This window comes from Pieris brassicae, chromosome 4 (assembly GCF_905147105.1).
Source record: "Pieris brassicae chromosome 4, ilPieBrab1.1, whole genome shotgun sequence".
Taxonomy (NCBI): Eukaryota; Metazoa; Arthropoda; class Insecta; order Lepidoptera; family Pieridae; genus Pieris; species Pieris brassicae.
Window position 1 is genome coordinate 18,235,506 of NC_059668.1, and position 13,049 is coordinate 18,248,554.

General features: G+C 31.9%; 1 protein-coding gene across 1 annotated transcript; it reads right to left on the reverse strand.

Annotated features, from left to right (window-relative positions):
* Positions 1-1,745: 1,745 nt before the first annotated feature.
* LOC123708524 (homeobox protein aristaless-like) lies at positions 1,746-12,788 on the reverse strand. The gene is made up of 5 exons (XM_045659281.1): positions 12,674-12,788; positions 5,595-5,800; positions 5,212-5,257; positions 2,283-2,476; positions 1,746-2,185 (listed from the first exon to the last, which is right to left on the reverse strand). The coding sequence occupies exons 2-5, from the start codon at positions 5,789-5,791 to the stop codon at positions 1,819-1,821; spliced, it is 804 nt and encodes a 267-aa protein (XP_045515237.1). The 5' UTR covers positions 5,792-5,800; positions 12,674-12,788; the 3' UTR covers positions 1,746-1,818.
* Positions 12,789-13,049: the final 261 nt, after the last annotated feature.

Genomic DNA, 13,049 nt, shown 5'->3' on the forward strand with positions numbered 1-13,049 from the left:
TTACATAGTAAGCGTACTGACGACTAAAACCTTCCGAAATTCCATATGAGTCAGCCGAGATCAAGAAAGCTTTTTAGTACTTTGAAGGCCGAATATGATTTTTACCATAATTAGCATAGAACCAAGAAGCTGTGTTTACCGACCACAAATTCGGGTGAGGCCACATAATTAGACACGTACTAGTCCCTTCACCCGGCCTTGTCTGGGTAATTACCTTATGAAGATTCACAAATATTTTATATAATTCAAGATTGTTGGGAAATAACCTGGCGAATTGTTCAATTATTCAATCATTTTGAGGCAAGATTTTATTTGATGTTAAATATATTTATTGTACTACACAATTTCACGATATTTTAAAAATAGCAGGTTCCTCCTCGTGTGCCTTAACACAAAATTTCACCAGCAATCAAATCTGTCTTATGTACCGATTGCTGGTATTTTGCCATTATATAATTTATTTACGTATATATATATTTTTATTTATTGTTAACGGGGATCTCTGCAACAGACTGGTTCTGGGCCTTAGTATCGCAAACAACCTTGGCTTTTGCCGTCGCACGTATCCTAAGGGTACAAAGCAACCGACCTCTTTAAAACTTGGGTTACTCACCACCCCCAGCATTAAGTTTAGTAGCTTTGCATATACTTATACGATCTTCGTACCCTCGAAAAGTCAACGAACCCTTTATTTATCGTATATATACGATAATCGTGTGTAATTGAAATTAAACTTCTTAATCGGCGTTGTAAAAAAAATACCGTTACATTTTTCGGTTACGCGTCACATTTTTTCGTTACGCGCCATCTTTTTCTTGTCCCGGCCACGGTTGATTCGAAGCCATTAATAACAAAAATATATAATAACAATGACTATGATAGTAATAATTCTATTACAATTAATGAAATTCTGTAATAATCTTAGTAGTAATAAGATAAAATGATATAATTGTATTATTTGTATTCATGTCTATGATAATAAAAGCCTTATGTTAAACTTTATTTAAACAATTTCTGTAAAGTTGCATTTTTTTCGAAAAAAGGTCATAAAGAAGTTTTACTTCTTACGTGTACTGGACACGCACACATTTTTTTTAAGGGAGTGTCTACTGATGGGAAAAACTTTAAATGTTTGACAGTTGTGAAACCAATATATTTTCGATTTTGTTAATATTATTCTGCAATTCGGGACTAAGACAAACAGAACAATTTAAAAATTGGACAGTCGGTCAAGCCGTTCTAAAATTGTAAGTTCTCCAACATACCCAACTTTGTTTCATATATAAGAAAATGTTTAGTTTCATGTTAGAGAATTGTCTGTATAATTAAATTAAGTAACGAGAATCATAAATAAAATAATATGTTACACAAAAATACATTTATTCTAATAATACTTTAGCCGTTACAATCAGTTAATAATGGACGGAATATTTAATCTACATCATACAAATAACTTATGTAAATCCTAACTTTATTTACAATAAAACAGTCGTGTTCCAATACAATTATCCAACATCCAGTAAGGTCTAAACAAATCCCACGGAATAACTAAGATTCATATTCAATTGCGTTATAAAAGCCTCAAATGTTTTCGTGAATTCAAATAAGGAACAATGATTTTTCCAAAATGTAAACCATTTTTAACCTAAATTCAAAATAATGTGTTTAATTATCTAGTTTTGGGGAAATTAATTACAAACGAAAATTTTATGTTGACGTCAATTGATATTTTTTTTACATCATACAAAATAACATTTCTTTTTTTAATATAATAATTTGGTGCTGCTGTGAATTGAGGCTTATATTTTATACATATAATTAGCACATCAGATCAGCCCTTTGCCGCAATAACTCTAACCGAATTTCATGTTCTCTTGCAGCTAATCTAAGGGCAGTTATACTTGACGTCGCGTCGTCCACTTGTATGGACTCACTTCCCGGCGAAATAGGAGGCGAAATGGAAGGAGCTGGCGACCGTGACCTTTCAGAGGACACCCTGATCTCAGGGGGCACTCGTTCCGTGTGATCCGTGTATTGATGTGGCGAAAAGCGTGGCGCTTCGGGTACGGTCAAATTAGCAAGGAGCGAGTGGAGATGAGCGGGCGAAGAAGCGTAAAGCGGGTAGAGCGGCGGCCGTGATAGCGGTGGTAAGTATTGAGCTCCAAAGAGTGGGGTGTTCGCGTACCTGTCACGAAAAATAAAAATTACATAAATAAACATAATTACAAGGTATTTACAAAGTGATATAATTTTTTTTTCATTTTCATTAAAAAAATAATTACCTGAATGAAACTAAAGCATTATCAAATGGCTTTCTCAAGCTAAAGCCTAGTTGAGACAGAGGGTGAGGGGGTGGAGGTAGACTCGTCGGCGGAGGGAGGGGTTGGCCGCTACCCAGATACCCGCTGTAGGGGTGAGCGTGTGGGCCGACCTTTTCTTGTTTACGCCACTTTGCTCGCCGGTTTTGAAACCATACCTTAGGAAAGAGGTTTTATTAATAATGATTGTTTTCTTAAATTCAACTAGTCTGTGGTGAAAATGCAACTATTACTTTAATACATACATTTGGATAGAGAACAATGAACGAACTAATCATAATACGCTTAAAAAAGCTTAAATACAAATACGACCAAATTCAAAATTATTACGTCTTAGTGGAGATTAAATAATTAATTCTTAAACTGTTAAATCTATAACCTTGCAAAGTCAATTAACATAAAATATTATGTATATTCATTAAAAAAATTAATATTCAAAAAAATTTATTTATATTCCAGAATATTTATTGAGTATCCAAAAGATTTTTTTTCTGATTTCCGTTTTTATCTGATTGCAACTTCAATCATTATAATAAGCCTTATAGTATTGATGAACAGTTTTTACGCAAATAACTAACGTGACACGATCCTATTACGGAAATATACTCGTATGTGTTAATAAGCAGTGGTTAAAGCCCGTTAAAATATTTTCGCTTTATTATTAAGACGTTATAAACCAATATGGCACGAATGATGGCATTCCTGTTACTCGTAAGAGTACGACCATGGTTTGAGGCCATAAGGAGATATTTATTGCCATAATTATTGGAACGTTTATGGCTTATTAATGACTAATTATTCTCTAGGTATTGCTTTAGGTTTTTAAGGGTAAAGGTTTAATTAGATTGTGTATCTATATATAAAATAGTATTGAAATGATAATATAAGTCTACTTTGTCATTGTATATAACTTTTTTAATTTTTACATTTTTATATATGACGGACCATCATAATTTTCAATTGAGTAGATCGAAGATTTTTAATTGTTTTATGTATTGAGTAGTTATTAAATTTTGTGTTTTAGTAGTTAGGTAGGTCGTAGGTTTGGTCCGTGGCTGTGCACCAAAGGACTTTCTGACTATGTGCCCAAGTAATGTTCGCTCGTATGGTGAAGGAAAGCATCGTGAGGAAACCGCACGACCCACAAAGTTGATGGCGTGTATCAAGAACTGGAGATTGATCACCTATTTGCATATTAGTTTGGGCAAATGATCATGAAACAGATACAGAAAATTGAAGCCCAGACCTAAATACATTATAGCGTGACTAATTGTTTTAAATTTATGTATCAAAATATGTAGCATTTGAGAAATAAACAAACTATTTATTTCACCTTAATCAATTTAATATTTCTAATCATATTGCAGTAATTGCATAAAATAAAGCCATACAGTGAAAGAAATATCGTAAGGACTAATGCGGCTCTGCCACCAGTTAACCATGCATGGCTGTAGCTAACCAACGTACAGAAATCCTCGGAGCACTGAGGTCGCTCCGTGAAGCCTGCGCAGTGCCCAGGAAACTTCTGTACTTCTGGAAGGAGCTAGTCTGGCTTAAGTATCGGTACGCATTTATCATTGTGTAGCCTAGGCTTTGTACGATACTCGCAAGAACAAATTTACATAAAACAAATCTAACAATATTTAAAAATACTAATGGCTCAACGTTAATAATCGCGATTTTTCTTCGAACAAAGCGCACTTAAACGAAACGTGTAATCATAATCCCATTTATGTAGAGAAAAACCGCTTTACTTTCGTTATAATTATTTTAATGCCCTCTATTCGATTGTAATAGATGTGATTCTATGTTTTTATCGTAAAGTCGTTAAGTTGTGCACTCAGTTAATGGGAATGTCCCTTTAATCAACGGTTAATGGGGACACCATCATTAAGTATGGACGTGAGAAAAATATTAACATTTAAAATTTGACGAATACTTTTTTGTTCCTTTGTAATTGATCGTTGTTAGATTGGCGAAGGTTTGGTGTTAATATTTTATTTACTATTGTTCTAAAATTATGGATACGTTACGGGGAATTTTACAGTTTTTAAACTTTAAAGACAGATTATTTTACCAGAAGCAAAGCGAGCGTTTTTCAATCCGTTCGTGCGTTCAAAGTATACATATTTATCTACTTTCTCAATAATATTCATGCTTCGTCATACAGTGAAAGAAATATCATTACGACTAAAATTACGGCTCTGCCACCAGTTAACCATGTATGGCTGTAGCTAACCAACGTAAAGAAATCCTCGGAGCACTGAGGTCGCTCCGTGAAGCCTGCGCAGTGCCCAGGAAACTTCTGTACTTCTGGAAGGAGCTAGGTTGGCTTAGTTAGACGGGACATTACGCACCTAATGAGAGTCTTAAGTGAGGAAACTGAGTCTACCAACCTTTAACCATTTATCTATTATTTTACTATTTATGTATGTAGGTTGTGTATTTAACTATTTATGTACGTAGTATATATATCAGATATTTAGAAATCTACACCAGTTATATAGAAGTCCAAGATCAAGGGCTGGAGCACCTCCTTATTTCAAAATAAAAATAGTTTTGACTTAAGCACTTATTTGTTTTGCGAGTATTTCATCGTTCTATACGAATACAGTGATGCATTCACGAATACGCTGATACAATAAAGACACAGTTTAAAAGGCGATTAATTTTAACAATTATTAATATATACATTCACAGTTATTTTGTAATTTTTCCAATTTTATCCTACCACTTATATCTCTCGCTGTCATATCACATGTTTATTGTTTATTCTGTTAGTAAGCAATAGTTATTATGCATAAAGCAAGCTGTGTTTGCCTGTTAAAGCTTGTATTGTTATTTTTGTGTTCAGATGTAAGTTTCTGATAGATAGGTTTTTAGAAATACTCACTTGTATTCTGGCTTCAGTCAATCCAATTTTCAAAGCAAGTTCTTCCCTGCAAAAATAACAATATATAAAAAACATATCTTTATGGTGTCTCTCGACTATAAAGCTGTCGTATTATTTTTTCAAATTTCTTGGGCAAACTCCAGGGCGTGTTAGCCTTGTGAGCGGGACTCCAATCCCACAGGCCGTGCGTTCGAATAGGAACCAATACTCTTTTCTTTCTATGTAAAAAAACACCGGCTTGTTGCGGACACACAAGGCAACAGATACATAAAACTGAGGGTAAACCAAGTGTTATAACGTTCGTTTTTAGTACCAAACCAAAGATAGTATTACAAAAATTAAGGTTTTATATGAACTAATAACTAGTAATAATAAATAAATACCTAGTAAAAACATCGGGATAATGCGTTCTTCCAAAGGCTTTTTCCAATTCATCCAACTGGTAGCTGGTGAAGGTCGTTCTGTAGCGACGTTGTTTCCTTCTAGGAATGTCTTCATCGTCAGCCCCACTGCTGGAGCCAGGCCGGTCAGGGTCCATCGATGGAAGATCAACAGATGATACGTGTTCAGATACACCCATCCTTCGATACTAAGGAAAAAGGTTTGATATAGTCTTGTAAAGAATTATGTCCATTCGTTATTTTAAAATGAAAGAGAATATAATGAAAAAAATACACTTAAAAAGCATACAGATTGTACGATCCAATATTTCAATGTGTAATTAGTATAATTGAACCCGTTTTAAATCAGTAAAACCGTTTGTCAAAATCATTTAATCGGAAAATTAGTTTTGTTAATAGAAAATTCAGTCAGTCTATACAATATGATCCAGTATAACAAATCGTTTTTATTAAACGTTTATTTAAAAAAAGTGCGTTGACATTATAGGTTCATAATATTCTAAGCATCTTCATGGCTCAGAAATCAACATGTTTATGCTTAAGCACAGCTTAAAATTATTATTATGTTATTTACCTCACAAACGTTAATATTTTGTTAAATAACAAGTCTAGTAGTTTCAAAAATTAAAACTGACTTTTACTACTAAAATTTGTGACTTAATTAAAATAAGTTTATTTAATTTAAAAGTAAATTGGGTATTTTCACAAAATGTAATTAGTTAATTTTTAAATTAGTTAAACTTTTAAGCTAATTCTGCGGTTAAATTAGCAAAAAAAATATTCTTCATGTAGAATAAACTATGAATCTATTAAGCATTTGAACATAAACTTACTACGGGATTAAAACGCGTTCATTTATTACGAGTTACTCGAATTTGATGTCATTTAACCAACAGTTTTCGTGTTTACACTACTACGACCTATCATCACGACCAAAACAACTAAATCCATTTTAATGAATAATGCCATTAATAAAAAATATAAACAGACAATATTTAAGGACAAATTTAAATCGTTTATAAATTAATTAAAATTATATTAAACTAAAAATGGGAAGGAAGAGAAAGTATGCAATTAGCGTGAAATATCTTTTCTTCGAATTCTTGGTCAGAGACCGCTAATAGCTGATCTATGATGCAGAACGACACCTGCCATGACATCTGCCTTTTACGTGACTGTGAAAAGCTTAATTATGAAAAAGCTACGCTTCATTGCCGTAAGTTTTATTCGTATGTTATTGATTCAAAGAAATAATAAAATTATGTATATTTATTAGACACTAAAACTTACAGTTGATATGTATCATCGTTTAAGTTTGCAGCGGGTAGCTAGCTAACTGGAAGGACCCGGGCCATAAACAACTAAAAATAATTTGTATGAAAATCTAAACTATCAAGAACGAGGCTAATTAAATTCCATACAGTGAAAGACACATTTTCTGTTTATTTTAATTATTATGTATATAACTTATGCAATCGTTTGTAATGTCTCCAATAACTCAACCAGTAAGACACCGACCCGTAAAACTTAGTGTCGCAATAAAAAACTATGTAATTGAATTATGTAACTGTAACTCTAATAAAAGCATAATTGTTATAGTAGGATTTAGTAACTTGATCTATATCTTCCAAATAACCTTTATATTTTTTGTAGTTTATTTTATATTCAGTAAATTAAACTCAACAGCGGTATTTATGAGAATTTTAACTAGTTTCAAGAACAACATAAAAACAGTTTCATTACGATAAAAAATGTTTAAATTAAATGAGGGTAATCAAGAAGTTTAGTTTTCCGCTTGAGTAGTTGAATATATTTATAGGTTTGAGACTTATATCTACAATGAAGATATATTCTCTGTTTTATTGAGAAAGAAAAAACTTCATGTAAAATATTTTCTTACTTCTGAACTAATTTTAAGATAATTTTAAATTTTAACTCGGCGGAAAATGAAGCAGCCAGCTGCGTCAAAAGTACTGCACGGATTTTTTGTGGAGCACAGAAGAATGGACAAGAAGGCAATATACAAAAGTGACCTTTTAAACCTTCTTAACAGAAACAATAAATTTCCGCCAGAAGTCGCACATTTCCGTATGGTTATCAGATAAGTCATACGGCACATTATTAAGAGAGATGTAAATATCAATCAGTAAAGTTAAGTGACACTAGATATGGCGTGAATCTTGATGTTTCGCTTGAGATAGATAGGCATTTATCCATTATAAAAAACGTATGTAACCTTTGCTGCATAGATGCATGAAATTACAATAATGCAGTTTTAAGTCGTTAAGTATGCCCAGAGATTGATTTAAAGGCTTGTTATTAGAAATTTAATTAAAAAATATTTTGGAATTAAATAAAAAAGTATTTGATGCCAAAGTCACGAATACGCACTGATGTTGAAAATTTCTTACAAATTCAGTTAATTTTTGTTTTTGATCGTGCCGCTCCACTTACTGCATTATTTAATCCAACTTTCATTTAAAAAATTAATTAGGCCCTTGGCAAAAAGCTTTATCGTTGTGCAATACATAATTTAATACCTATCCCTACTGTAATCAAACGAGTTGTATGATTACAATTACTTTAGTTGATTTATTACTGCTGTACGCTCAGCCAAATTGTCAAAATATATTGTAATTTAAAGTGGTTATTAAAAAATGTGGTTTACAATTAAATATTATAAACCATTAGCTTTCAAGGCTAAATTAAAGTTCTTTATTCGAAAACAGATACTTTTTACGAGCGAACATGTTGAATTTTGGCATCCGCCTCAGATTTTTACAGTGAGACCTTTTTTCTGTTTTTTTTTTATTTTACGGATCCAATGTAATTACATTTAAATACATTGGACACTCCAGTGGCCTATACTAATATAATAATAGCAGTCACGAGCACGACAAATGCATAGAAAAATAATTCTTCAACTTTTTTCTATTGCTTAACGATACCTAAAAAGTATTGTAATTCATAATTCGTTTATTTAGGATTGACTAAGAACGACGCAAAAAAGTAAATATATTTTCCGTGTATGTGTGCACTCCATTGCCTTTTTTCCAAATGGATAGCTTTAGGTTTAGCGTAATTGGATTACAAATACTAGCTCTAAGAGGCTTACTGGTAAGCGGTAGTGCGCGATCGACAAAACTTGCCTTCTCTTGTTTTTGTACCTGCGCCGGCGTAGTAAGATTTTACATTTTTTTAATTCATAAACTTAAGCTGGGTGTCATTTTAGCTGAACATTATTTGATTGGTCACATTTTCTAAATATACTTCCAAAATTGAAAAAATGTTCAATGCAAATATACTAAATATAATATAAAAACATCTTATTTGCAGGAAGTGATAGTTTTAGAAATTGACATATAACAGATATATAAAAGAAAGTCAATTAAAGTTATGACTCTTTAATTAAATTATAAATTATTTGCATATATTATCCATTTAAATATCGAAATAATTTTCTTATATGGCTATTCAATTTATACCTTAACGAACATTCTGACAGGTTTTTAATGGCAACATTTAGACATTATTTTCTTATTAATTGTAATTTATTATTTGAGTTTGCTTATGTAAATTAGTTTTATATTAATAGTTTAATGTATGTGCGTAAAATTTATCTTATATAATGGCGTAATAATCGTATGGGACAAACGTATTACTGCGTTTTATTGTGATCCTTATTACATGCCTCCCATAGCAATTATTGTTTCGGTGTGAATCAAACCCAAGCACTCCGGGTTAAGGCTATATGCACTGAGTCAGTTTTTATTCGTCAAAAGAATCCTCATAATGGTTTATTTGTGAACAGAAATATATCAATTGTATTATAAATTTTATTATTACCGACATTTATTACCGACAAAATAAAAGCAAATAATATTAATTTAAATTGGTGAATTTTAGAAAAAGATATTAACCACAAAAACTGTTTTTATAGAAGTAAAATAAAGTACTAAATGGAGGTCAAGATTTAACACGATAAACATTGCCGAGAAAAACAGCGCATCAAAACAATCCATCTGCTGGACAAATACATAATTAAATGAAAAGTCATAAAGTAACAAACAAAATACACACATATAAATGTGTATTACAACCAAGCTATACGACAAAGTAGTATTCAACTTTATTTTAGCAGCTGCGAAATTGTGTAAGGAAATAAATCTATTGATTAATTAATTTATATACCATTAGCAATAGACCTTTACATAAATAATGGTATTTATTTTTACATTCTAAATTCAAAAATGTAAAACGTGATCGGATTACTCATGCGCCTGCTATTTAATAGAATTATTGTGACCACGCGGCGCCTCATGGATTATACGAAGATTATAATAACCGTTTCCATTAGTTCCAAGTAGATTATCTACTGTTTTGTCACCAGGCTCGTGGCATTAAAAATTTGAAAATGGAATTCGATATTTTAATGAATTTGACAAGTTACAATTTCTGTTATTTATGAAACTGAGTACATTTATTACATATTATATACGTTCACTTGTACGTTATTCATTTTTAAAAATTATTTTAGTGTTATAAGACAATAAATAATTAAACATATATAAACAATTATACGGTGCTTAAAACTGTTGGTTCATGTTCCACACAAGCTTGTGGTTCTGGATTCAATAGCCAATGAAACAATAACTACAAAGGTATATACAGTCTGCCCGTAAATTACGTAGTTAAAACATTTAATCTGTTGGGTTGAATTGTCAAAAATGTGTGTATAGGCCTTATCAGGTAGCAGACAGGAATCCGTCACGGATGAGTCAGCCACTTTCAGCTTATCTAGAGGACTCAAATCTCAAACACCATTAACACTCGCTAAGGCTAATGGACAAAAAATCTAATCCCCGATATTTGTATTGCAAATATATATAAACAGCTTTAAAATAATAGATTCACTTTTAATTATGTAGGCTAATAGTATATATTTAGTGCCCGCAAATTTATATTCAAAACGTAAACTTTGAATAAAATATTTTGTCTATAAGCTTAGTACCTACCTATTTCGTACATAAAAAAGTATACAGACATCCAAAATACTTTGGTATCTGAATTTATTACATTCATTTATTATTTAATACGTATGTGTTAAGGGATTTTATTTGTCACCCTATCGCTTATTACAAAAAGTATATTGTGCTAATATGCAAAACAATTAAAAAAATCAGAGCACACGAAATACATAATTCAAATCCAATCATTAGTTAATCTAACACAAATCTAGCCTAATTTCATCACGGTAATGAAACAAAAAATTTGATTACAATTAAAATTAGAGATAACATCGCATCCGACTTTCCTATTAAACGCCGCTGGTAGCGCCGAGTAGCGTGTAATGAGAAATCAGAATGTTAATTAAGATCTAATTAAAGCTAATACAATCAATGTTGCTTCTGAGGCATCCGCAAGTCATCCCCTAAACCAGCGAACAAAGATCTCCGACCTTCATACGTGTGCATATAACAAAACAAGCGATCCGAATAATCATAAGCATATCAAGAGGTCATTGAAATTGGTGATGTTAATCGAATTGAGATCGTCCAACCCTTTAGTAAAAAAGTTAGGCTCGGGGAACCTATTGTTATGTGAGAACTCAATTTCGTATGCATTGAAATAGGTGATAGCGTTGTAATTGCTATAGAGATATCAAATGGTAATTGGGTAGAAAGAGATGGAATACGCCTAAATTATAGAATTTTTGACCGCCTACGTGAACTATCAATATTTATAAAAAGAAGTCAATACGTATGATTTAGAAAGTTTTAATTAAATGGATATATGGTATATCCAATCCCATGCTTACCGTTTACTGGCAAATACTAGTCGAAATCAGTAGTAAACTAATCAGTTTTATAAGTAAGTAAATGTTGTTGCTATCTTGCGCTTTAAATATTTAATTAATCAACATTAAAGTTATAAATGACTCAGTATACCGTGAATACGCATGGCGTATAACTTAGTATCGCTACTCATCTGGGTTAGAAGTTATGGAAGGTGGATCGATTAGTTCACCTACATAATTTTTTCAACAAAACTGATGCAGAAATATGTCCTAATACGATTCAAATAAACACTCTTAGTTTTGTAGTAGACACAGACTCACAATCTCTCAACTAAATGGTAATCGAAAATATCGTAATGTAAGATTATTTAATAATTTCTGTCTTTTCTTTTATATGTCAAATTTTAACATATCTCCTAATACCGGCGTAACTTGTGTAAAACATAAAACGTTACGTATATTTCAAGTAGTATAAAAACCATTATTTTCTTTGTAATAAAATTTTTACTCACAGCCATAAAACATATCCATTAAAGTTATAAACAGATTTAATACGAATATGAATACTATTAACGAGATCACTATAAGGCGTCCATTGTATTCGTCCAGTCTAAACATTTATAGACATCACACGATACAAAACTTACCACACAGGCTATAAACATAACAGAAGGAACCCCGCTGTTTTCAATTTTGGGTTTGACATAAGCCCTAATTCAATAAAGCAATAAAATTCACCTAATTATGCAAATACGTTTAAAAGTAAACCTTTTTTGACCACAAAATTATGATGGCAATGTCGTGTTAGCGTTGATTAATGGCGGCTCTTTCGTAATCAACATAATCTCATTAAGAGGCTAATTGTTGATGTTAATTAGTAATTGGGCGTGTCAGAAACAGGAAACCTGTTCGATTTAATTTAAAATTGGTCTATCTGTTAAATTTACTACTTTAATATATTTAATAAGTCCGAAATGTTTATTCACAATAGTATTAAAATATTATGGACGTAAAAGCAAAGTTAAATTAACGACCATGAAGATGTTTAGATTATAATAAAATTTATAGTTATAAGCACTTAAATGTTGTATACTTTTAGTTAACACCTAATATTCAGAAATATTATCAAGTAATAATTTCTAATAATTTGTAATGTCCAAAAAGGGTCTGGTGTGAAATTCGGATTTTTATTGATCTTGTAAATATTCATTATAAATACATATACAAAGGTTGCAATAAACTATAGAACATTAAAAAAACTTACTTGAATTTACTTAAAAAGTTCCTAAAAGAGTGCACTCAATGTCAGGTATCCTGGACTGAGGATGCGCCAACACCACAGAACACGTTACACAACAAATTAATAAACTATGACACACGAACGCCTTCAATCGACTGGTTATGAATAAGCATAGACGATCGAGCCAAAAGTGGAGAAACAAAAAGTATATCGGCCCAAGGCTCCGCCCTGCGGAACACCCGACCAATGGTCGATCTTGGATTCAACGTCTGACGGGAGGGTGGGATTACAGCGATACGAGACCAAGTTCGATACCGCTAATTGACTTTATCAACAATTGCCTTTACTGGCCACGGTCACGACATTACGCTTGTTCATCAAAAGCCTTCGGCCCGGTTAT

Coding starts and splice junctions, on each gene's coding strand:
- LOC123708524 (XM_045659281.1), bottom strand. CDS start 5,791: ATGGGTGTATCTGAACACGTATCATCTGTTGATCTTCCATCGATGGAC. Junction 5,258..5,594: donor TATCCCGATGTTTTTACTAG/GTATTTATTTAT, acceptor TTATTTTTGCAG/GGAAGAACTTGCTTTGAAAA. Junction 2,186..2,282: donor AATGCTTTAGTTTCATTCAG/GTAATTATTTTT, acceptor TTTTCGTGACAG/GTACGCGAACACCCCACTCT.